Source organism: Suricata suricatta, chromosome 11 (assembly GCF_006229205.1).
Source record: "Suricata suricatta isolate VVHF042 chromosome 11, meerkat_22Aug2017_6uvM2_HiC, whole genome shotgun sequence".
Lineage (NCBI taxonomy): Eukaryota > Metazoa > Chordata > Mammalia > Carnivora > Herpestidae > Suricata > Suricata suricatta.
This window is the reverse complement of record NC_043710.1, coordinates 102,809,568-102,834,603: the sequence shown is the minus strand read 5'-3', so window position 1 is coordinate 102,834,603 and position 25,036 is coordinate 102,809,568. Positions and strand designations below refer to the sequence as shown.

The window sequence follows — 25,036 nt, the reverse complement described above, 5'->3', positions numbered from 1 at the left end:
AGCACCCAAGTGTGAGCTCGGGGTGCTGTGACGTTGGGCACCTCTAACTGAGGAGGCTTTTGTCTAGCTGTGACCTCCTCCCTCCCTGCCCATCCCATGGTCCAGGCCACAGAATAGGGAGCAGCACAAACAAGGCCCTGAGATTGGGCTTTATTCAGCTCCACCCAGGACTACACAAATGCTTTGACATGTCTCAAGGGACCAAACCATACATTGGGGGCCATGCGCTCTTCCCTTCCCCCCCAGGGATGCTGCTACCTCCGGGGTGGTGGCCCCCTGCTCCTGTCACCACGGGAAGTGGAAAGGGGCTCGCTGGGTGCTGGCTCCGTGGCACTCAGGGCGCGGCTGTGCTCGCCTCCTCTTCTTCCTCTGGATCAGGAGGCGCAGGGAGCAGGGAGATGTAGACCTCGTTGACCTCTGTGTCCAAATGTCGGCCACCCCGAGGCGCCTCCAGGTTAAGGATGCCGTCGTGGGAGAGAGCTGCGCGAACCCGCCAGGGGTCCACGTCGGCAGGCAGGACGTAGGTGCGGCAGAACTCTCGGGACACGAAGCCGTGGCGGTCCAGGCGCTGGGGGTGCCGGGCAGACACCTCCAGCAGGTTGTCCACAGTCCTTACGGTCACCTCATCTGGGGTGAAGTGGCTGACATCCAGAAATGCCTGGAATTTCCCCTCACTGAGCCTGAGCTCCGAGGCCCCTGCTCTGCGGCCCTCCTCCCTGGCCACGGTGGCCCGGGGCCGCACGTAGTAGCCGTGGTAGAGGGTGGGGGTCAGGATCTCTTCTGGCAGGAGGCCTGAGGGGCAGAGAGAGAAGGCAGGAGGCAGGATGAGGCAGAATGCGGTGGGGACACGGGTGAAAGGGGGAGGTCAGAGATGCGGACCAGGGACATCGGGAGAGAGGCGTCAGGAGAAGCAGGAAAATGAGGCTGGGGCCCTTAGCGGCTGGAAGGGGGCTGCTGGAAAGAGAGGGGGCTGAGACGGGGAAGGCGTTGGGGGTGCAAGAGGGCAAACCAAACCGGGGCCGGGTGGCCAGAAGGGGAACAAGAAGTCACAGCGAGGTGGCCCGGAGCAGGCACTGGAGGCTCGCAGGGCCCCGCGAGTGCCCCGAGGTCAGCAGGAGGGGACCGAGCGCTGCCTGGCTGGGGGCGGAGGGGGAGTCCGGGGTGGGAGATGGCTCGCCCCGTGAGTTCAGTTAAGCCCGCAGTGGGGTGGAGGCCAGGACCGTTGGGAGGTCAGCCCAGAATTTCAGGAGGTGGGGGTGGGAGGCAAGGGGGTGGCGTCTGTGCGGTACCTTCTCCGAAGCGCTGCTCGCCCAGGCGGCTGGGGTTGGCGAATTCGTACTCCGTGGTGGCCGGGTGGGCATGGGGCACCGAGCGGCCCGACATGGCTGCAGAGGCGTTGGCGGCCCTGGTCCGAGGTGCAGCGACCCCTCCAGCTGCCTGGAGAGCCGGGGCTCGGTCGGAGGTGGGGGCGGGGTCTACACCACCCAAAATAGTGCCGAGCCTGGGGCGGGGGAGGGGCGGGGAGCCGGGCCCTGAGCGTCAGTGACAAATGTGCGACCAGCCCCGCCTGGACCCCCGTGCCCTCCCCCCGCACACCCTTCAGCTGTCGCAGGCTGCCCGAAGAGACAGCTGGGGGTCCTGGCTGGGCAGCGAGCTGGGGGTGGGAGGCTGGTGCGGGGGGCCCTGGACAGGCCTCGCCGAGACCCTCAGTTTGCACATTTTCCACGCGCCGCGTCTCCTCCGTCTCGGGCGCCTTGCATCCTCCATCATAAAGCTCGCCTGGCTTAAATGTGGAAGGTGAGAGATGCAAGCAACTTTGCCACCCTTTCTTTGGGGTGGGGTGAAGGGTCTCCCTGCCCAGATCAATGTCAGCATCCTTTCCTGAACCCAGGTCGACCCCGGGCACCACACAGATGCCCGCCACTGACTTCTGGTGATCACTGCTCTCCTCCAGGGCCCCACGAAGAGTTAATGTCCCTGGGGCCCAGCCTAGGAAGATTCCAGTTCCTGCCCAGGCTCAAGATAGCCGCTGGCCCAAATCCCCTGGCATGCTAGGCTGGAGAGGAGGGGGGGGGGCGGGCACCACTGCCTGCTTGGGATTCCTGACTCCTACCCAACTCCACAGAAGGGGGTGGGAGGGGGCGCCACTGGGTGTGGACGGAAAGCTAGTGAAACAGGACCAGGACAAGTCACTGGCCAGCTCAGACGTGTTTGTATTTCTCTTTTCTTAGCTCAGTGAGTACTGGGTATGTGTCACACTGCCAAATCCCGGATCACAAGTCTCCATGAACGGGCGGTGAGCTGGGATAATAAAACTCCTGACATCATCATTCCAGAAGCTTCACAAGACTGCGTATATAAGGGGCTGGCTGTAGCTGCGGCTGAAGGAGCTGACCAGCCAGCCGCCCCCCTCCACTCACCTAGCCACCATGGACATCGCCATCCACCACCCCTGGATCCGCCGCCCCTTCTTTCCTTTCCACTCCCCCAGCCGCCTCTTTGACCAGTTCTTCGGGGAGCACCTGTTGGAGTCTGATCTCTTCCCAACTTCTACTTCCCTGAGCCCCTTCTACCTCCGGCCACCCTCCTTCCTGCGGGCGCCTAGCTGGATTGACACTGGGCTCTCAGAGGTAAGTCTCCCTCTGCCGGGACAGGAGCTCTTCCCGGAACCTCCTGGCAGCCTATCCACCTGCTCTCCTCTTTCCCCTCGCCTAACTCTGGCTGCATCTAAGTGTCGTGGGCACATGTGTGTCCACCAGTGAAGAAAGACTGGGTTACTGGTTCTTTCCTCCGGTTGCCTGTTTGTATTTGATGCTCCTCTGTATCCTGCTTTACTACATTTTTTCCATCTGCTGTGAGAATCACCCTCAATCCCCTAATTTCTAAGTAGGATGCCCCTTTCTGATTTGACTCGTAAAGATCTACAGGGAAAGAGCTGCCTTCAGACTCCTTTGCTCAGGTCTTCTAATCCCTCATACTCCTGATAAATTTTATCGTTTCAAGTTTTAGAGTCAGGAAACAGTCCTGCCTCATTCTGAGCTTTTCATCTCCACTGTATGGAGCTGATGACAGAAACCACTATTTTCTTCCCTTCTAGTCCTTTGTCTGTGATTTCCCAGGTTTCTCAGGGCTGTGACAGGGCACTGACCTGGGCCCATACCTAAGGAGAAAAGAATGTAGGACAGTTCTTGGGACTCCCCCTTACTTGTCCTAAGAAGGTAGGAGAATGGGGTGAGCAGATAAAACTGACATAGCTGTCACAGATAACACTCTGGTTTAAAAATATTCAAGTGTGAGTAAACAGGAGCTGAGTGAGCAAGGGCTTTGGAAGGACAATCAGGGCCAGTAGAACATTCCAGATTGAGTGGGTGGGAAACTTGGCACAGGCCTGAGCAAGAAGAAGGGGTCTTTGTCTCATAGACAAATGACAAGGCCAGGCACCAGGGTCAGAGAGGCAGCAGAAACTGGGCCCAGACCCATCCTTGTGATTGGCCTGGGCCGCCTTTCTTCTTTCCTATCTCTGTAAAGAAGGTTTGGATCTGATGCCCATGTGGTATGCCTTGGGTACCAGTGTGGTGCCTCCCCTGAACCAGAGAGCCATGTTTATTCAAAATGAGATTCTCTTAGCCAAAGAAAGGAGGATAAATCTGCAGAATGATGAGACTGTACTAGGGTAATCCACATTCCTACCAACTTTTCTCCTACCTGCTTCTCTCCATCTTGCCATTTCTAGATGCGTCTGGAAAAGGACAGATTCTCTGTCAACCTGGATGTGAAGCACTTCTCCCCCGAGGAACTCAAGGTTAAGGTGCTGGGAGACGTGATTGAGGTGCACGGCAAGCATGAAGAGCGCCAGGTGCGTAGCTTGCTTTCTTTTCTGCTCATTCATTCAGGTGGACTATATGCCCGACACCGCCATCAGCCTCTGAGCCTGGCAACCTTCCTGTCACAAGGGACTGGGACAGGGGTAGACCTGCTGTTGTTGTTTGGGCCAGAGAAGTGATCTTTGTTGTTCGTTTTGATTTGATTGCCTTCGGTGGGATAGATGGGATGTTTATTTCTGAATTAAGCCCGTAATTCTTGGCCATCTTAGAATCACTAAGGGAATGGAAAAAAGGTCCCAGTGCTTAGCCATATTCCAGACCAAAATTTTCAGGGGCGGGCACCAGGCATCAGCATTTCTTTTTTTTTTTTTAATTAAAAAATATTTTATTTATTTTTGAGAGAGAGAGAGAGAGAGAGAGCGAGAGAGACAGGGTGAGCAGGGGAGGGTCAGAGACAGAGGGAGACACAGCATTGAAAGCAGGCTCCAGGCTCTGAGCTGTCAGCACAGAGCCCGACGCGGGGCTTGAACCCACGAACCGTGAGATTATGACCTGCACCAAAGTCAGATGCTCAACTGACTGAGCCATCCAAGCGCCCCACATCAGCATTTTTTAAAGGGGCGAGGTGGAGGGAAGATCCCTAGGTAATTCTAATGTACAGTCAAAGTTGAGGACCATTGAACTAGGAATAGCATTTTTTGGACATGTGGCTACTTTACATCATTGTATAAACTGCAGGTACCTTAAAGACCCTTGACTTTGGGACTTCGCTTTTAGATGTTCCTGAATCCTCTCACTTTTAGCTCATCTAAATGCTCAACCACCTGCTTTGCCTAAGTTTCAGAGCTGCATTCAGCAGCTAAAATCCTGCAGCCCATGTGGAAATCACTTAATTGGGAGCCTGTCTGCCTAAATGCTTGCAGTTCAGCTGGTTTAAAGATTAGAATCAGCTAGTACTTAACAGAATCCTAGAATATGGAACAGCTTCTCATTAATTTCTGGGAGGGTTTTTAAATGAGTTAGCTTCTGACCAATCATTGATAACTCCGATACTTGTTTACCTAACAGTGTGGTTTGAGGTCCTCAAGCTGTTTCAGTTTTGCTTGTGCGATTTAAGTTTGGGTCATTGTCTCCCTAGATGAAGTTTTGTTTGTTTGTTGTTGTTGTTGTTGTTTTTAGCAGCAGTCTGGGACATTCTGGGACATTCCTGAAGAGTCAGGACAATGTCTAGACTTCCTTAGGGACTCACATCTTCAGTGCTGGATGATATTCTAGCTCCTGGAGGCCCAACAAACATTGATCTAAACCTTTGGGAAATAACCCTAAAAATATCCATGCCTCAGTCTGGAGGGCCCTCTTTGACTTCTCAGACTCTCCTTGGTAGGAGTGACCACCTACGCAGCTGCTCTCAGCCCTAACCAGAGCACCTGTGAGGTTTTTCTCTCGTTACAATGGCATATGGTCACACCCAAGGGGAAGGAAGGTGTGTGAGTTCTCAGCAAGGGGTGCTGTTTCCTGTTCTCACCTCTCTCTCTCTCTCCTCCTTGTCGTGGATCAGGATGAACACGGTTTCATCTCCCGGGAGTTCCACAGGAAATACCGGATCCCCGCCGACGTGGACCCTCTTGCCATTACTTCATCCCTGTCGTCTGATGGGGTCCTCACTGTGAATGGACCAAGGAAGCAGGCCTCTGGCCCCGAGCGCACCATTCCCATCACCCGTGAAGAGAAGCCTGCTGTTACCGCAGCCCCCAAGAAATAGAAGCCCTTTCTCTAACTGCATTTTTTAAAACAAGAAAATGTCCCCACCAATGAATGAAAATCTTGTGATTAGTACTGAAGCTTATTAATGCTAAGGGCAGGCCCAAATTATGAAGCTAATAAAATACCATTCAGCAACAGATAACTGTCTTGTGTTTGGATATTCCGTATTTTTAAAAAGAAGTGTGGAAATACAGCAGATCCATTTAATCACCACATTATGATTTAGGGGGCTTGGGATATTATAGTCAGAGTGGCTGTCTCCACTACTTACTAAGAGTGTAAATTTAACAAGTTACTTAACCTTTCTAGTCCTTAGGTATTACATTTGTAACGTGGCATTGATTTGTAGAGTGTTGTGAGGAGTAAATTAAGGGAAAAACATAGGTAAAGCCCTTGGCAGAGTTCAAGGAATATTCGTTCCTCTCCTCGTTTCCAACAATAAATCTGAACGAACTCTGGTAACAATGGATAAAAGCGTTAGTGAGTCTCCGCAGTTAATCATGTTGCCAGGCAGGAGGTGGTGCCCCCAGTATTGACATTTCCTGCTGCCTTCAGCTGATTCACGAGAGCAATAACCAGAACTTAGCTGGGTGACTATCACCAAACAAGCCTTTCAGTGGTAATCTCTAAATTATTCACCAAAAACCTTTGGGAACCAATTCGATGATCTACCCCCACCATAAAAATTTAAGCTTTATAATTACAATTAATCACTGATCAGTAGGTGAATCTATTATTTAGCTTAAACAAAGACATTTTACTCTACAAAAACATCCCCATTCCACTTGTGGGTCCAGACAAAACTTCTGACTCCACTAATGAAAAATATCCTGGGTGTGGGTTTTCTGGCATAAATGTTTGCGGACAACTCCTATTTTACTGTAGCAGCGTCCATCTAATTTCTGATATCGCACAAGGACTGACCATGAGGTGAAGTGAGGTTCCTGCCTCCACAAAGCCAACAGATTGGGGGTGGGCCCTGCTTTTAAAATACTCTACGCAGAACAGTTGCCAAAATTTTTCATGATGCACGGGTGTGGAGCCAGGATAATATAAACTGCACATCTATACAGGTTCAAAGTGTTCTCTCCTAAAAAACAACTTCCTAATAGTCAGAAATGTTGTCATCTAGCCAGCTAATTTTTGGGGCTGTGTTGCAGATGCTGTTGGCTGCCTAACCAACCTATTTACCCCCTTCAGTCTTGTCGACAGCTCCCCAGATTGGTTTACGTATTCACTATATACCTCCTAGCCATGTGCCTCAGGAGAGTGAACCCAAGCTCCAGCCTCAGTGATCTTTTTTCTTTTTTGAGAGAGAGTATGAGTGGGGGAGGGGCAGAGGAAGGGCAGGAGAGAATCTTAAGCAGGCTCCAAACCAGCGTGAAGCCCCATGCTCATGAGGTAGGGTCATGACCTGAGCCAAAGTTGGACGCTTAACCATCTGAGCCACTGAGGTGCCCCAGGTGGTCTATCTCGATTAGCCCAAATCAATCATGGACATTCCCTTCCCTCTACCGAGATTAATCTTGTAAAGGCTATGACCCAATTACAGCTAATGAGACAGAAAGAAGTTAGCTGGAGGTGCTTCTGGGAGAGATTTTGAGTTTTTAAAACGACGCATCAAAAGAGAGAAAGGGGGAAAGGAAAGGTGGTAAGGAGAGATTTTTCTTCTTTTTCTTCCAGGTGTTGGAGCATGAGGAGGGGACACTCAGGTTGCTGTAGGCATCTTGCAACCATGAGGGACCATCCATGATACGCCTAGGATGGCTAAGCAAGGGGGTGGCAGGACTCCAGGTCCTTGATGGGTCACGAATCACTAAACTGGCCAACTCTAGACCAATGTCTTACGCCTTATTTTTGTTCAATCTATTTTGACAATGGTTTTATGTTACTGGTACACAAAAAGACTCTTAACTGACCGAGGCTGAATTAACTAGTGTGAAAATCCAAGAATGTCCTGGAAACCATGTGTCAACTTTAATCATTTTAGTGGATTACCAGACTTCTCAAACAGACAATAGTCTTGATGACTTGGTCTTAAAAAAGTCATACTTTGCTTATTAGATCATGATATTTATGCTTTTGAAAAAGTTGTTCAAAATGTGCAGGGTCGCTTTTTGGGTGCATTTCTACTGAACTCAAGTGAGACTAGTGCTTTATTGTTATTTTTTTCCAGATCACATCTTTTACTAGGGCTGTTCATGGTCATTAGTTTAGGACTTTTCCAGTCCAGTATATTTAAGGATTTTTTTCCAGCTTTACAAGCTAACTTATCCATAATTCTACTTCATTCCCTATATTTGAATTATGCCAGAAGTCTGTTGAGGCAATTCTAACTAGCATTTATTCTTTTTTTTATGTTAACTAACGTTTATTGAGCAGTTACTATGTGGTTGGGACTATACTAAGTGCTTTACCTTTTTTAATCTTTTATTTATTAAAAAAATTTAATGTTTATTTTTGAGAGAGACAGAGACAGAGCATGAGTGGGGGAGGGACAGGGGGCAGAATGATGCACTGGGTCTGATCTTTGTTCTGAAAATTTATAATGCTTATTCATCCAGTAAATATCTGAGTGCCCACTATGTGCTAACTACAAAAATAAGACATCTTGTCGGCTCTAAAAGAATTAATTGAGTAGGAGAGCAGGCAAATAAAAGGACAATTCTAAAACATCTTCTCAAGATTCTATGATATCCCTTTAAAATATCTGTTATGGACATGGAAGGAATACTGGAGATGGTTACCCCCAATCAAAATTTCTTAACAGCTTTATTGAGCTATTGTTCTACACTATTAACCCATTCAAATTGTATGCTTCACTAGTTTTTAATATACTCCCACAGTGGCGCATCCATCACCATAATCAGCTTTAGGGTCATTTCATTAGCCAACAAGATACCTTACACCCATTAGCCATGCCCCTCCAATACCCACTCCTCAGCCCTCGGCAACCACTAATCTACTTCTTGTCTCTATAGATTGGTCTATTTGGGACATTTCATATTGTGGATTCATACAATATGTATTCCTTTGTGACTAGCTTCTTCTTAGTGTAATGTTTTCAAGTTTCTTCCATGTTGTTAAACATATCAGTACTTCACTCCTTTTTAATGCCAAATAATATTTCATTGCATGGATATAATAGTTTACCCATTCATCAGTTGGTGAACATTGGGGTTACTTCCACTTTTTGGCTGTTATCAATAATGCTGCTATGAACATTACTGTTTTTTGTGTGAAACACTGTTTTCATTTCTCTTGAGTATATACCTAGAAGTGGAATTGCTGGATTATATGATAACTCTATGTTTACCCTTTTTTTAAAAAAAGTTTATTTATGTTTTTTGGGGGGAGAGATCCCACCTGCATGTGTGTGCATGAGCAGGGGAGGGTCAGAGAGAGAGGGAGAGAGAGAATCTTAAGCAGGCTCCATGTTGTCAGCACAGAGTCTGACTCTGGGCCTGACTTGCTCTCACAATGGAGATCATGAGCTCAGCCGAAGCCAAGAGTCGGCTGCTTAACCAACTGAGCCACCTGTGACCCTCAAACCTTTTTTAAAAAAACAATTAGACCCACATTTCCTATGGTATGCCAGTACAGTTCACTACAGGGTACATGTTTATTTTTTATTTTTTTAAAGTAGTCTCTATCCCCAACATGGGGCTCAAAATCACAACTCTGAGAACAAGAGTTGATTGCTCCACCAACGTGACCCAGCCAGGTGTCCCTATGTTTAACTTTTTGAGGTGCCGCCTGACTGTTTTCCAAAGCAGCTGCACTGTTTCACATTCTACCAGCAGTATATGAGGGTTCTAATTTCTCCTTCTTACCGACACTATTATCTTTTTGGTTATAGCCATCCAAGCGGGTGTCTAACTGAATTATTATCGGTTTATAAGACTTAGCAAGTTGATAGTATCATCGGTTTATAGGACCTAGCAAGGTGAAGAAGAAAGGGAATACATCTAGGAAGAGCAAACAGCATGAAGTGCCAGTGTATTTAGGTTTGGTCTGGGCACCAGAAGGGGGGTGGGGGACGGGAAGGGCGCATGTGTGAGACCAGTCTAGGGAGTTAGAAAAGCATTCTGCTAAGGACTTTGAGGGAAACAGAAGCCAATAAAGGGTTTAATCAAGTGAGAGTCATGATTAGCTTTCTAGAGTCACTCTAGGAATATAGAGATTGATATGTGGGGACTGAAATGGAAAATAGGGATATCAACCAAAAAGGTCTCGCAGCAGACTGGGTGAGAAATAAGGGATGACTGGAGCATGGAAAAGGCAACAGAGATGTAAAAGAGGGGGACGTATTCAAGACAACGTGGAGGTAGAGTGGACAAGGCTCTGTGTTTGAATGGGGACAAGAAAGGAGGGGCCAACATAACTCCTTGGTTTCTGGTTTTGACAACTGGATAAACTTATCCTATGGTATATAATATCAAAACTAAAAAAGAGTAGTTAAGATACATAACAGATGGCTAATGAATTCACCTAGATGTGGAATACATTAGGAGGGGAAAAAATTGAGACAGAAGATTATGAGTATAGTTGTAGGTATGGTGAGTTTGTGGGCCTTTGGGAATTCGAATGGAGACATTCGATAAATTGTTGGATATGTACATGCAGAGTTCCGGAGACACATCTGGTATAGAAGCAGAGATTTAGAATATGGAAGCAGGTAGATGAGAGTTGAAGGTCTGGGAGTTGATAGTATCACACAGAATTAGCCACAAGGAGCCAGGGGAGAAGGCCAGCAGTAGAATCATCGGAAGGGCAGATGTAAGGGGTTGGTAGAGAAAGATGAACTTGTAAAAGAGACAAAGAGGTGTCTCAGAAAGGTGGGAGAAAAAGTACTTAGCATGCTAGCATAGACAGAAAGGGAAGAAAGAAGTGAGTGTCAGGCGGATTATAAACACAGAACATAAAGGTCAAGTAACATATCAGCTGAAGCATCCATTAGATTTGGCAAAACTTCCATTGCTGTAAATACAGTTTCAGGAAAGTGGTAGTCAAAGAGTAAGTGAGAGACATACTTCTTAATTTAAGATTAAAGAAGTGAGAAATAAGGGATGACTGGAGCATGGAAAGAGGCAGAGGCAGAGACGAGAGGAAAGAAAGAGACCAGGTTATGGAGCCAAGAAAGCCTTTATTGGCATCTGCGATTCCCCGGGTGAGGTTCCATGACCCTGGGAGTGGGGAGTCAGGGAAGTCGCGCCTGGTACGGGAGGGGCGAGGTTTTTTATTGGTGAAAGACTTCCGGTTGGGTCCTGGGAGGGCAGACCACCAAATAAGGGCACTTTAGGGAAGTGGCAGGATGGGACAGGTTGCTTCCTCTGTCAGGGTGATGAGAAGCTGGAGCTTCATGACTGGCTGTTTTCAGATGGCGCAGACATTCCACGTCTGCGGGTGGGGGTTGTAGGTACACAGAGTCCTTCTCCGACCCACAGCAGAATGGCTGCTCGGTCGCCATTTTAGGTAACTCTTACATTTAACAAGATCGAACAGTAAGTTCATACGTGCTACAATCTCTTTGTTATTCACACATAGAGATGGTAGTTATTTTTTTTAAGCAGAAAAGGTAAATAACAATATGGACAAGATAAATATGAAAATATTTAAATGAAAAAAAATAACATTCAGGAGAATGGACATACTGGCCAATATTTGCAAATGATATAACCATCTGCCAAAACAACCCCAACAGAATGAATAGACAAACTATTAGAAGCAATAAGAAAGTTCTGCAAGTTTAGAGATTACAATCTTAATTTATAGAATATTGTTCTGGTGATCTATTCCTGCATATCAAACTATCCCAAAATTTAGTAGCTTAACAATAATTTTATTAGACCTTACTATTTATAGCAGAGGGCTCCCCTGGGCAATTCTTGAGCTCCTCATGACCTTGACTGGGGTCAGCTGGTGGTATTCAGGCTTTTAGATGGCTGACCCCTCTTTCCTGATGCTTTGGTAAAGATGGTTGGAAGGCGGGACTCCGCTGCGCCCTTCTCTCTGTAGTCTGAGGGCCTCTCTGTAGGGTGTTTCCATCGCGTGGCTGGACTTCAGGGCTCCTGGAAGGAGTATTCCACAAGACAGGAAGTGCGAGCTGCCAGTTTCTTAAGGCCTGGGCCTAGAGACCTGCATGGTGTTACCTTTGCCATGTTTTTTGTTTTGTTTTGTTTTGTTTTTGGGTGAAAGCAATTGCAGAGTCTGTTTATATTTAAAAGGAAGTGGCACAGATGTCCACATTTTGGTAAGAGTAGTGCCAAAGAATTTGTGACCATCTTTAATCCTCCACAGAAGCTGACAGAAAGGGAAATGTATGTAATCTCTAAAAATTATAAGAGATTAATGGCATTAGTAGCAGGAATATACAAAGGACCCCTGCAAACCAAGAAAAGGACAGCTTCTCCAATAAAAAAAAAAAGTGGACAAAGACTGTACATAAGAGATTTACAGAAATGGGGACCAATGAAAGTCACTGGCAGTCAGTGTAATGCAAACCAAAGCTACAATAAGCTATCATTTTAGAATAGACTTTCTTGATATTGCATTAGTCATATTTGGGGCCGGATAATCCTCTGAAGTGGGGGCTCCGCTTGTGCATTATAGGATGTTTAGTGGCACCCCTGGGATTTGCGCACTGGATGTAAAAGACATACCAGCTTTGTAAAATCAAAATGTCCCTGGACATTGCCACCTGCCTCCTGAAGGACAGAGTCGCTCCCGGTTGGGAACCACTGCTTTCCACACCTGTCAGCTTTGTCTGATGAGGAAGTTTCTGTGATGGTCTCTGGGAGGGAATAAGAAAATCAACAGTCCTTATCTTTTTGAAATATATACTGAAATCTTGATAGACAACATGGTATAATTTCTGAGATCTGGTCCAAAACTAAATTAAAAAAAAAAAATAGAAAAAGTAGATAGGAATAGTTAAGATCGGTCAGAAATTGTGAAGCTGGGTGATGGTATATGGAAAGTTCATCATACTATTCTGTCTAATTTTGTATGTTTTAAATTCACTATAATAATTTTTAAAAAGTTACTTTTCTTTTTCTAGTCCTTAAGAGGGGATGTTCACAATAAAGTTACACTGGCTGTGATTGCCAGGCTCATAGACATAAACTATGTTATGCTGGATTTTCAGGTCTGCCGTGAATGGAAGGCCGAGCAGAGCTAAGTGGCTGCAGATTTGGAGAATTCTTTTGAATCCTCTCTACAAGCTTGTGATGTAGAACTAAGAGCAGATGTAATGTACTTAAACTTGACATTTAAATCCTGATTAGAAGAAACAAAAAGGAGGGTAGGGAGTATTTTCTGTGCTTTCTTTATTGAGATTGGGAAACTGTGCTAGCATCAGCTAGAATCTGAGTTGTGCTTAGAATGTGCTCCCTCCTACAATCTATTCTGGAAAAACGAAGCTTCTTACTCCTTCTTAGAATCACGGTCCCTGAAACGGGCAGTTACTAGGATTCCACACACGCGCAGAGTGATGCCCAATTTGAGGGTTTGAGTAACTAGTCATACAGGTGGATTTTCCTGTGCATTTGTATCTAGGGGGGTCCAGCTCAGGCTGGTGTCCTGGGAACGAGTGAGGCTCTCGCTTGAATCCTGAGGGAAGAGAAAAGAGAAGGAAGGACAAGTGTAATCAGTCAACAATGAGAAGTCTTAGTAGTCGGCTTCACTCCTATTTCTGACAGAAGTCAGTCGAGGGAGTCCCGTCAGAACTGAGACAAGAGAGAAATCATTCATTCAGTCATTCACTTATTCACTCACTCAATTTGCTTTCATCGGAGTGCCTTCTCTGTTCCAGGCACTGAATTAGGTCCTGAGAATATAAGGGTTGTAAAAAATAGTCCACCTACTATGTGTTGAAAGTGGCATTTTGTTGTTATAGCTTGTATCATATGTTGTTTCAAAGTAGTGTCCAAACTGGAAAGAAAAAGTAATCAATTAAAAATACAGGCATCTACACCTAATCCTGGGAAATAAAGGACACAAGGACATGAATTCTAATAGGCTCTATCATATTTTAGGTAGACTAGAGGTCATATGTTGTCAGTTTATACTCTACTAACTTTCTGGTCTTTTGTGTGTTTGTGTATTTGTTTGTTTAGGAAAGATTTAAGGGCACGATGCAGATGAATGACAAATGTAGGTCGACAGCCTAAGTCAGAAGACACATATTTATGTTGAGGAATCACAAGAGAAGCAAGAGAAAAAGAGTACCTGTCCTTTTATTATCTTAATATTCTACTTCATGGTAAAATAGGAGTTCCAACTAAAGACTGCTGACCACTCCTGACCACCTCAATGAACAGAGAAGCCTGAGAGATCTCAGCATGGAAGTTATCAGAGTCCTACTTTTAAAAGGGCCACTGGTATTTCTCTTGCTAACAGAAGGGAACAGAAGGGGAGGTTGCCTACCTGGGAAGGCAAAGGTTTGGGCTGCACGATATTCCTTAGGTCAAATCTTTCCTGGTTCCAGTTGCCCATCAGGGTCCGGTTTGAATAGGCATTCTCATTAGTGGTACATCTCCATCCATACTGGAAAAACTTGGACACACTATTCCAATCTGTCCACACTTCTGCATGGCCGTCTGCATTAATGATGCTGCCATAGTGTGGGTTTGCAAAGAGATAGGCAAGGGCTTGTCTCTGGGAAAAGGCAAAAACAGAAGATTGTTGCATAGACTAGGGAGCACAAAAGACACTCATTCCTTTCTCCCCTCCGGCCAAGCATAACATAAACACACCTTACTAAGGATCTGCGTTCTCCTCCCAATTTAATTGTGGCTGTTTATTGTCTTTCTGGTACATGAATCCTTTGGCCTACCCTTTCAATCAAAAGTAGCAGAGGGCTATGTACACTGAATGCCACCCTCAAAAAAACCCCCAAAACAGAAAAACCTTCAGTATCCCAATACTATATGGAAAACTAGGTAAGTTTTCAGGAAATTTTGAGATGTAAGAGTTTAAGGATAGACAGTAGTGCTATAGTCAAAGAGAACAGGGGGAAGTGCGAGTTGGATAACTAGATAATACAACAAATGTTCAGTAAGTGATAGCTTCCTTCTTTCTGGACTCAGGTCAAACGCCACTTCTTCCATGATGTCTTCCCTCAAGTTAACTTCTCTCTCCTTCGTGTCCCTCACAATGGTATCTTCGTTATGTTTAACTTTCTACCGTATTTTAGAGTTCTTCAAACATGCGTTGAAGTCTGTGTTGCACATCCTGTGCTAAACTGCATACGTCCTTTGAGGACAAGACCTGTATCTTATTATCACACCCTCTTCCTCCACCTGTCCTCCTAATCAACACTGTTTTGCACAGATCAGATGAGCAATGTCTGATTTCAATTTTTTATAAGGAAGCAAACACCTAGTCATTTTTATTTTGGGCCAAAAGGTGACTGTGGTCCCTTGGCATGGGGGCAAGACGGTACCTTCTCTGAAGAAGAGCATTTTGATGGTGAGTAGGTTGTGTTGTTTGAAGATTCTGTAGGACAGTGATAAACAATCTTATTCAGCTCTTCCATTTTTTTTTTAAAGGAAGAGATATCACCAAACCTGCATTTCCCGTTCTCCGAGCAATGAAAGAATGGAGCCCACCCAGATCACCATGGCCAGGAGGCCATGATTTGAAAGTTACAGCCCACCGAGTCACCTTTCCACAGGTAGGGGCAAAGCCAATACTGCGGCTTTGAAGGTAATTGCCCTCACACTAGATGCCTTTGTGAAGACAGATGCATACACTGATGTCAACAAATAGCATGGTGACTAAGAGTATATGGTCCCACAAAGTTTGACAAGCCCAGTACTCGGACTGTAGACCAAGGTGACATTGTCCTTGGGGCCACAAGGACAGACATCACCATCTACTCAGTTGTCCACGCCCCAAACCAGAGGCTGATCTTTGACTCTGATTCCTCTATCAACCCTTACATCCATTCTGTCTCTAATTCTTATTGATTTCTGAATCAGTCACTTCCAGCACCACTGCCAAGTTCCAGTTTATGTCACTATCAGTTCTTGTCACCATTATTGCTATAGTTGCCTATTTGATGTCCTTACCATCAGCCTTGGTCTTCTCCAATTCTTTCTCCATAGGAAAGAAGAATGTGTGAAAATGAAAATCTAATTGTGTCATCTCCCTATTTAAAATCTTTTAGTGGCTGGCCACTATTTTCAGATAAGATTCAGGCTGTTACAATGGCTTACGATGTTCTATATGACCTGGCCCCTGCTTAACTCTTTTCTTTCTTTTTTTTTTTTTTAATGTTTTTTATTTACTTTTGAGAGACAGAGAGAGACAGCGCGAGCAGGGGAGGGTCAGAGAGAGAGGGAGATACAGAATCCAAAGCAGGCTCCAGGCTCTGTGCTGTCAGCACAGAGCCCGACGAGGGGCTCGAACCCACAAACCGTGAGATCATGACCGGAGCGCAAGTCGGACGCTTAACCAACTGAGCCACCCAGGCGCCCCTGCTTAACTCTTTTCAATCTCACCTGCTACCGACTCTCCCTCCAACTACATTTCAGCCAAACTCGGCTATTGTGTTTCTCTATCGTGCTTTTGCATATATTGTTCCTTCTGCCTCTTCTCTTGACCCAGGTCAGGTGTACTTCCCCCTCAGCTTTCAACGCAAATTCACTCCACTTAGGGTATTTTTCCACGTCATCCCAGAACTCGGTAAGGCTATAAATCCTTCTACGCCTCCACCCACAGCACCGCCTCCCACTGTACCAGAGTTGCCTCTTTTGCTGTGCAGTCTCCACCAGACTACAAGCTCCGTGAAATCATAGGCCACATCTTATTCATCTACGTATTTAGCCGCCATTAACGTCTGACACCTAACAGCCACTCAGTATTTCTTGAATGAATATAAGGTAGGAGATGGAAGCACCTGGAGAAATTCCGAGCAGCAGAGACAAGGGGCTGCAGTCATTTCGGCCGAGGGGATGGCAGTACTAAAACCCTCGGGGATAGAAACCTGCAGAACACTGCCCACCCTCTCGACCTCGGCCCCGCCCCGCTTCTTTCACTCCGAACTCGCCTCGCCCCGGGCCGGCCCCTCGGCGCTAGTGATTGCTTGTGACCTCATGCAGGTGTGACCAAGTCGCTCAGGGCAGCCTCGGGCTAAAAAGCATTTATTTCGACGCTCTTAAGGGTGTGGGGAAGGGAGGGGACAGAGTGGTCCGCGTCTCACTTTTGCACGCATAGCTGTTTCATCCCCCCCATTCCCAGTCGCTGCACCAGTTTGTCAAAACTACTGGACGCTGTCTGCGCGTCATCAATCAGCGACCATAAAGAGCAGACCCGCCAGCGAACCCTCCTCTCTTCCCCCGCCCCCACGGAGGAAGTGACGTAATAAACTGGTGCCCCGGCGGACACGAGAGGGGAGCAAGTTGAGGCCATGGCCCCTCGGCGCCTCCTGTTGGTTGGGGAAGGGAATTTCTCCTTCGCCGCGGCCCTGAGCGAGACCCTGGATGACAGCACCAGCGTGACCGCCACCTGCCTCCAGCACCCGGCCGACCTGGCCCGAGACCCGGTGGCCTGGGAGAATCTGCGGCGCCTGCGCGAGCGAGGTAGCGACGCCAGGCCCTCTGCGAAGTCCCGCCCCACGGCAGCGCGGCCGGAAGTGGAATGGGCGGGGCATTTCTTTGCGTTTGAGGGTCTAGTTCCCTGAAAGCCGCTTGTGGGTTTCAACCTGGGTCGTCTTGCACGGTGCAAGTTAGGGAGGGATTCGGGTCTTGAGACATCTTCCTGTCCATATTTCGTGCCAGGTACTGAGGTACGTTTTGGTGTGGACTGCACCCAGCTGGCAGATGCCTTTGAACTACACCACAGGGAGTTTGATCGCATTTATTTTAATTTTCCGCACTGTGGACGCAAAGCTGGAGTAGCTAAGAACAGGGAACTGCTTGCCAAGTTTTTCCAGAGGTGAGGACATGAGAACACAAGTGTTGAAGATGTACATTACATAGTTAACTGCACTGAAAACGTTTTAGTTTGGGAAGTAAGGTATACGTGTGTAAGTCACTACGATAGGTTTAGAGAGAAAATAAACCTCCGAAGGAACCCACGATCTATTTGGAAAGGCAGGCATATAACCCTAAAGGTTACATAAAAGTACAAGTAGTAGTTGGGCGTGTAAAGGGAGAATCACCTATTTTGGATAATGCATAACGGTAGCCAGTATAACGGAATGGCTTAAAGCATGGGCGTAGGAGCCAAACTGGATTCAAATCCCCACCCACCAGTTAATAGCTGTGTGATTTGGAGTAAGCTTACTTGATCCTTACATACTTTTGCTTCTTTATCCCTAAGCCAAGGATATTGATGGTAGCTATCTCAAATTATTGTGAACTAAAAACTGCTTCACACGATTCTACCAAAATATGTGATACTCTTGGAGGTCTCTGGGGGTCATAGTTGTCAAGAAACTTTTCACAGAGCCAGGATTTTTAGTGTTTGAAGAATAGAATTTCTTAATAGGCGAAGGGGAGTGAACTTACAAGAACAACTCTCTAAACTGGGAAGTGAATCTGTATAGGAACGTTGCAGACATTGGCCTTTCTATGACCTGCTCTATGATGAACAATGCAGATACAAAGCCAGGGAATACCCTGGTCAGCCAGAGTATCAATTATGATTTAAATATTGAATTTACATTCTTACTTCCAGCTGCTTCCTTGGCAGGTTTGAAGTCTGTGGATCTTTGTAAATAGATGTGATTTAATTATTTCACAGCCAAACCATGTATATACAGCCAACTTCTATGGTAATTTCAACTTGTTTCTGATAAATTGCTGGTGTTCCTGCCCCCCCCCCCGCCCCCGCCGCCAGCTGCAAAGATGTTCTCGCAGAAGAAGGAGAAGTCCATGTGGCATTGTGTAGAGGACAAGGTGGGACTCCTGCTGATAAGCCGCTGAGAGAATGGCACAACAGTTGGCAAGTGGTTGCCATGGCAGCTCTGGGGGGATTCATTTTAAGTGACGTGCATCCCTTCAGCTGTGAGGCTGTACCGGGGTACAAGTGCACTGGATACAGGTAAGTAATAACAGAGGTCTGAGCCTTTTTCATCTCTCTCACTAATAATGAAAAAAAATCTCATAGGCATACTTTCCCCTACCAATTTCCTGCTTCGGTCTCTAGAGATACTTGCTTTTCACAAAATGACAATAAATAAGTAAATGAGGGAAAAGAAGGAAAGAAGAGAAAGAAAAGAAAGGAAGAGAAAAGACAAGACTCACTGACTCCATACTTGGTGACTATTTTTGCCAGGAGTCAAGATAAGTCCTTTCACGTAGAAGGTGCTTTGAACCATGTCTTCACCCGGAGCTTACCCTTTGAAGGTTCACAACCCAGAATCTTCAGGACCAAACTGGGTGATCGGTGGTTTTCCTTTTCAGAACCAGAAGCGCTTGTAGGAAAGTTGAACAGGTAACCTTTTGTTTTACTGGAAGTTACTTCTATCTCTAGTTGTATCTCATCGGCTTGATGGCAACTGTATATTGAATGGATGCTATATAACTTGTTGATGATGTCGGTGCTATGAATTCTTGTCAGTCTGGCCCTACACAAGCCTTTTTAGAACTAAAATTTGTCATATTTTCTGATATAGAGATTGTGGCTGTCAGTTCTGAAACACAGGATCTCTCTATGGTAGATGGGTTTTCTTAATTTGCTTTTAGACTCACCTTAAAGATAAATTCTTTTCTGTATGGCTATTTGTGCTTTTAATTTTTTATCCATTCTATTTATTATTTGAAGTTTAAAAAGTTATTTCTATGTGTGCTTAAACAGAGGTTTCCTAGAAGCACCTTCATGTCATCCTGTCAGAATCATTAATGAGAAACTCCTTGCTGAACTGGGAAAAGTTTTCCCTCTAAAAAGGCTGAAGTGTCCCTTCCCTTTGCTTCCAGAGGGAAGCACTAGTGTTCTCACTTCCTGGAGCCGTGACATTCCGTCAGCTGCCTTTTGGATTAATCTCCATGAAGATAACTCAAATTCCGAGTCCTTGGCTGATGGGACGACGCAAGACATGGAGGACTTTCTAGTGTTATTTTCAGAGCGTAGCCTTCTCAGGGATCCTGGAAGAGATGGTAAGGAGGAAGCTCATGAAGAAAGCTACGGCCAAAGCAAGGTCTGCCTCAGGCCTTCTCTCCTAGTTCACGTGCAGGCGGTCATCCAGGCACCGGCCTTTCTCCCCGGTTGCCTGCATGTCCTCAGTGGGCCTGTCTTTCAGAAGTGCCGCATCTTGCCTTCCACAATGCCGGCATTTCATGAGACCTTATTTATCATTGGGTTTAATAAAAATCTGAAGGATGGTTGTCTTCAGTCACTACTGGATCACCTGAAGGGTTTTCTTGATAGCCTTCTGACCCAGACATTGCTGGAGGGCTCTAAGCTGAGCAGTTCAGTGGAATTTGTCTTTCAACCAAATGGCAAAGAGTATAGTATTAATGTGAAGCCTCATAATTTTGGCCCAGATTGGGCCACGGATCTGACCGTTGGGTCTGTCACCACACCCTCTACAGGCATTATGCACGAAGACCAGTGTTTTGTGTTGGTGTCTATGAACTTGGACCTACTAGCCATGCTTGTCTGGGGTATCTCAGACTGGAGGATGCTGTGGAGCTTTGATCACCGTTTCCTGAAGAATTTTGTCTCCGGGAACATAGAACCCTTTAGAAGCTATTCCCTGTATCCTCCGTGCTACGTTCATGATATTAGTTTTTGGTTAGATGAGAAGAAAGGATTTGATGAACTAGAATTTCACACAGTGGCGCGAGCAGTGTCCCGGGACATGGTCATCTCCATACAGTTCCTCAGTCGTTTTCAGCATCCAAAGACTCAACAGGTCAGTCTCTGCTATAGACTGACTTACCAGACGTGTGACAAAGCCCTCACCCAGCAGCAGGTGGCATCAGTGCAGTCCCAGCTTAGGAAAGAGATTCAGCAAAGACTACACGTAATACCTCGGTAGTTTAGAAAATTCATTTCCCCAGAGTGATCCCCATGCGAGCAGGTGTGGGTGCGGAGGCCAATGAAAAAGACCACGTTATAATTGGTAGTCCTTTCCGGACTGTGTGGTTTGTAAAATCTTTAACCTTGTGACTTTGGCCAGGGTTGGTTGAGTCTAGAGAAACTTGTGACTCAGGGTGCCTGAGTGGCTCAGTCAGTTGAGTGCTGAGCGCCCGACTCTTGATTTTGGCTCAGGTCACGATCCCAGGGTCATGGGATCAAGTCCCATGTCAGGCTCAGTGCTGAGCATGGAGTCTCTCTCTCCTCCGGCCCCTCTCCCCTGCTTGTGCGCTCTCTCTACAGTAAAAATAAATAAAAAATATTTAAAAATAAAAAAAACAACTCGTGGCTCTGTCACTTAAACTTATGGGCTATAATGTGATCGGTGACCTTTGGAGTTGTACAGTTATTCTGATCCTGAGTAATGACTAGGAAAACAAACACAACAAAACTCTTGTATTTTATATGCTCTATTGCTGAAGATGCAATAGAATTTGAGTGTCTTATATTTATATTTTCCACACTGCTAATTTCCCTTCCTTTAACCGTATTGTATTATGTCATTACATCAATTTACGAGAGTGGTTTTTGGAGTCAGACCAACATTTATTAGCTTGGGTTAAGTTGAAAGTCTCCATAATTAGTATTGGTATTATTATAATATTTATTCCCTGGTTGACTACTGTGGAAGTTATGGACTAGGTAATGTCAGATCTGGAGTTCACACTTGGGTCTGACTCTGAAGCCCATGTTCTTTCTGCCATTGTTATTTCTCCCACCTAGTCATCTTTAGTAGTAACCTCTTAACTGTAAACGTAGCCCTCCTAGATTTTGGAGGCTTCTGTTACAAGCATCTCTAAGAAGCACTGGGAGACTGGCTCAGCCCAGGACAGTACAGAATGAAGTACTCTAGTATCAATTAATGGATGTGCCTGTTAATGAATAGTTAGGCTCCACAGATTGGAATTATATTGTAAACTCAGAAGGAAATAACTGCCTTACTTGTCCTTGTATTTGGAGAAACACGTGGCAAGGCAAGAATGGAAGCGAAGAGACATATTAGGAGATTATTACAGTAACACAAACGAGGAAATGGTGACCTGCACCAGATGGTAAGAAGCTATTGGGTTGGGTAATTTTTAAAAGATTTGCCGGGGCGCCTGGGTGGCTCAGTCGGTTAAGTGTCCAGCTTCCAGCTTCGGCTCAGGTCATGATCTCCCCGCGTCGGGCTCTGTGCTGACAGCTCGGAGCCTGGAGCCCGCTTCGGATTCTGTGTCTCCCTCTCTCTCTGTCCCTCCCCTGCTCATGCTGTTTCTCTCTGTGTCTCAAAAATAAATAAAAACCATTAAAAAATAATAAAAGGATTTGCTGATGAACTATATGTGCATGGGTAAAGGGTGTGGGGCTAAAAAAACAGGACTCAAGCAGGACTGACTCCATGGTTTTTGACCTGGAAGAACAGAAGTATCATTAACGGGGGTGGGAAAACTGGCATAACAGTTTGGGGAGTGGGGTAAAGAAGCAAGAGATCTTTTATGGATACGTTTGTTGCTTAGCTTTCTACATAGACTAAGTGAATAGAGGGCAGGTAATGTGATTTATAACTTGTTTCTATCCCCAGTAGTGCTAGTCCGTGGACAAGGTAGCATGTGAGCTGGATCTCAGAACAAGAGTACGGATGTGCTGGGAGCATTGCTAGGCAAGGAGGAGTGCTGCAGACTAGGAGTCTGGAGCTTTCTCTTGTGCAGCAGGAGAGTGGACAGATAATTGAATACAAGAGAGGCTAAGGGCACCTGGGCGGCTCAGTCAGTTGAGCGTCTGGCTTCGGCTCAGGTTATGATCTCACTGTGGGTTCGAGCCCCGCGTCGGGCTCTGTGCTGACAGCGCAGAGCCTGGAGCTGCTTCAGGTTCTGTATCTCCCTCTCTCTCTCTGCCCCTCCTCTGCTCACGCTGTCTCTGTCTCTCAAAAAAAAAAAAAAAGAATAAAAATAAATAAATAAAAAATTTAAAAAAAATGAGAGAGAGAGGCTAATATCCAGGAGGAGACAAGTGCCCTGAACAGGGGGTTTTGTCTCCATATTTACTGAGCGCTCACGATCTTACACATGTGGTTAACGTGAAGAAAACAATCTGATAGTAATTATTAACTAGTGTATATAAGAAACAAAGGGCCTGGAGGGGGTGGGCAAGTGGAGTTTGTGATCAAAGTATAATAGTATATTGGTGTCAGATGGAAAGTAATTTCCTGCAGGTGACATAAGTTTCTTGCGATCCCATTACAATCTCTCTCTAACCTCGGGCACTTTTGACCCATGGTGGCAGCTTTCTGCCCTAAGCTTTTGTCTAACCTGTTTAAGGAGAACCTATTTCCCCATAGAGGACTTGCATTCCAGGCAGAGGTACAGATAAGGAAATATCTGGGGCTTTTCAGGCTAGTTAGTTGGAATGTAAATGTGTGTAGGAGAGAAGTGGGAGATGAGAAGAGTAGGTTAGGGCTGGCTTTAGCTGATGTAAGACTGAATACTGGAATAAGGAGTCTACTTCATTTGGCAGGCAATGGGAAAACTGGTGATTTTTGATTAAGGAGGCAACACAGAATAGTGCTTTTGAAAAGTAATTGGACGCCTGGGTGGCTCAGTTGGTTAAGCGTCTGACTTCAACTCAGGTCATGATCTCAAGGTTCTTAGGAGTTTGAGCCCCTATCAGGTTCTGTGCTGATCTCTCCGAGCCTGGAGCCTGCTTCAGATTCTGTGTCTCCCTCTCTCTCTGCTCCTCCCCAGCTTGTACATTGCTTCTCTCTGTCTCAAAAATAAATACATTAAAATCTTTGAAAAAAATTAATTGGGCAGTATTGCATAGGATGAATTTGAGATGGGAGACCCTGTTAGGATGCTATTGTAGCACTCCTAGGTGGGGGCAGGGAGGCCCTGCATTGGAGTGAAATGAGAGGAGACCTCCGTAGGAGATACAGCTGGGCAGGGATGGTGGCACTTGGTACGTCATACATGCCTGTGGAAATTGAGCACTCTGATCAAGCTTCGTTGTCAATAATTTTAGTATTAAATAATAACCTGGGACCCTGTCAAGTTCAGCACTCTCTCTATATAACATCCTAAGTATACAGTAATGTATAGTAAGTTGATGGTCATTTAAGTTCAAAGATCTTCTAAAACAACTTCATTTTTACTCCCCCCTCTGCATTTTATGTATACGTGGTCATATTTTACATCTTTTTATTTTGTAAGTTCCCCTTAACTAATTTTTTAGATATAATTCACTTTACTGCTTTAGTCTTTTAACCTTCATACTAGCTTTATAAGTGATTACTACCTTGACTGTGTATTTGTTTACTCATGAAATTTTTTCCTTTCAAGTTGTCTTACTTCTAGTTGTGGCTTTTACCCTCTACTTACAGAAGCCCCTTTAACATTTATTGTTAGGGCCCATTTCGACTCCACAGCAGGGATAGAACCCTGAGGGCAGGGTACCAGGAACAGATGAAGAACCCCCTGGGAGTCACAGGTGTGCATCGCCAACGGACATCGGGAGCTTTCTCCTCATCTCCTGGTGGGGAAAGCATGGGCTTTGTAATAAGGCAGACCTGGGCTGGAATATGGTTCCACCCTTTCTTAGTATGCAACCTTGGGCGTCAATTTACTTATTAAAATTTTCTTATTGATAAGAACAAGGTTGTATTATATTTGAAAAGGATGAAACGTGTAAAATGCTTACCGAATTTTTGTGGCAGCAATGGCAGTGCCAGGTGTCTGCTTTGCATTTGCGGCACCAGAAGTTTTGGGCTTTCATTGTTCCCATCCTACATTCTGCCGTTACTGCTCCGCCTCTCTGGGGCAGTTAATTAGCTACAGGTTGTTTCTATCACTCTCACCAAAAGACTGGAATGGAAGGGCACAGTGTCCGTGACCTTTTAAGGACCTCCCCTTCATCTGCAGCGCGCTCTGCAGCGTTGTTCGGTCACTTTCTATTTGTGCTGAGAAATGGGGGAAGGGGGGGGGTGGTCGGGAGGAACACCCGGAGTTACAAACAGCTACGGTTGGGATAGCTATGGCTGTGAAAGTCAAGTCGCGGTTCCCGTTTCTTTTCTACTTTGGGATTTGCCCCAGTTGGCCCCGCAACGCTACAATTTAGTCTTTTCTGCGCATGTCAAGGACTTTTGTCCCTCGGCGGCCACCGTTGCCAGCCAAAGCCATGTCTCCGCGCTCGCCGCCTCGGTAGGCAGCCGGATTCTACCTTTCCTCCCACCGGGGCCATGGCGAGCCGAGGGGCTCGGCAGCGCCCGAAGGGGGGCGGGGGCGGCGGCGGGGACGCGGCCGCGGCGGCGGACAAGCTGCGGGAGCTGCTGTGCAGCCGGGAGGCGAGCGGCGCGGAGCCCAGGACCGAGTAGGTGTGCGGGCGCGGCG

General features: G+C 46.2%; 5 protein-coding genes across 9 annotated transcripts in view; 3 read left to right on the top strand and 2 right to left on the bottom strand.

Moving 5' to 3' along the window:
• Positions 1-130: 130 nt before the first annotated feature.
• Positions 131-1,986, bottom strand: HSPB2 (heat shock protein family B (small) member 2). The gene is made up of 2 exons (XM_029956098.1): positions 1,290-1,986; positions 131-792 (listed from the first exon to the last, which is right to left on the bottom strand). The coding sequence occupies exons 1-2, from the start codon at positions 1,381-1,383 to the stop codon at positions 335-337; spliced, it is 552 nt and encodes a 183-aa protein (XP_029811958.1). The 5' UTR covers positions 1,384-1,986; the 3' UTR covers positions 131-334.
• A 229-nt stretch (positions 1,987-2,215) lies between these two features.
• On the top strand, positions 2,216-5,730 carry CRYAB (crystallin alpha B). The gene is made up of 3 exons (XM_029956099.1): positions 2,216-2,630; positions 3,734-3,856; positions 5,383-5,730. The coding sequence occupies exons 1-3, from the start codon at positions 2,430-2,432 to the stop codon at positions 5,584-5,586; spliced, it is 528 nt and encodes a 175-aa protein (XP_029811959.1). The 5' UTR covers positions 2,216-2,429; the 3' UTR covers positions 5,587-5,730.
• Positions 5,731-11,093: 5,363 nt separating this feature from the next.
• On the bottom strand, positions 11,094-16,760 carry C11H11orf1 (chromosome 11 C11orf1 homolog). The gene is made up of 5 exons (XM_029914638.1): positions 16,492-16,760; positions 14,016-14,246; positions 13,454-13,520; positions 12,251-13,199; positions 11,094-11,919 (listed from the first exon to the last, which is right to left on the bottom strand). The coding sequence occupies exons 1-4, from the start codon at positions 16,531-16,533 to the stop codon at positions 13,030-13,032; spliced, it is 510 nt and encodes a 169-aa protein (XP_029770498.1). The 5' UTR covers positions 16,534-16,760; the 3' UTR covers positions 11,094-11,919; positions 12,251-13,029.
• A 165-nt stretch (positions 16,761-16,925) lies between these two features.
• FDXACB1 (ferredoxin-fold anticodon binding domain containing 1) lies at positions 16,926-20,824 on the top strand. 5 transcript variants are annotated; one of them, XR_003900076.1, is made up of 5 exons: positions 16,926-17,173; positions 17,372-17,528; positions 18,435-18,638; positions 18,744-19,031; positions 19,514-19,600. XR_003900076.1 is itself a non-coding variant. In XM_029914636.1 (5 exons), the coding sequence occupies exons 1-5, from the start codon at positions 17,002-17,004 to the stop codon at positions 19,524-19,526; spliced, it is 705 nt and encodes a 234-aa protein (XP_029770496.1). In that variant the 5' UTR covers positions 16,926-17,001; the 3' UTR covers positions 19,527-19,600. The 5 variants fall into 5 exon arrangements, 4 of the variants coding, with proteins under 4 accessions (XP_029770496.1, XP_029770497.1, XP_029770493.1 ...); XM_029914636.1 differs by having other exon boundaries at positions 18,873-19,031; XM_029914633.1 differs by having other exon boundaries at positions 16,937-17,173; positions 18,873-19,031; positions 19,395-20,824.
• Positions 20,825-24,854: 4,030 nt separating this feature from the next.
• The window catches only part of ALG9 (ALG9 alpha-1,2-mannosyltransferase), an 88,530-nt gene continuing 88,348 nt past the window's right edge, over positions 24,855-25,036 (top strand). Inside the window, exon 1 of the mRNA XM_029915690.1 lies at positions 24,855-25,016. Coding sequence (XP_029771550.1) covers positions 24,886-25,016 — 131 coding nt within the window. The 5' untranslated portion in view covers positions 24,855-24,885. The remainder of the gene's footprint in view (positions 25,017-25,036) is intronic.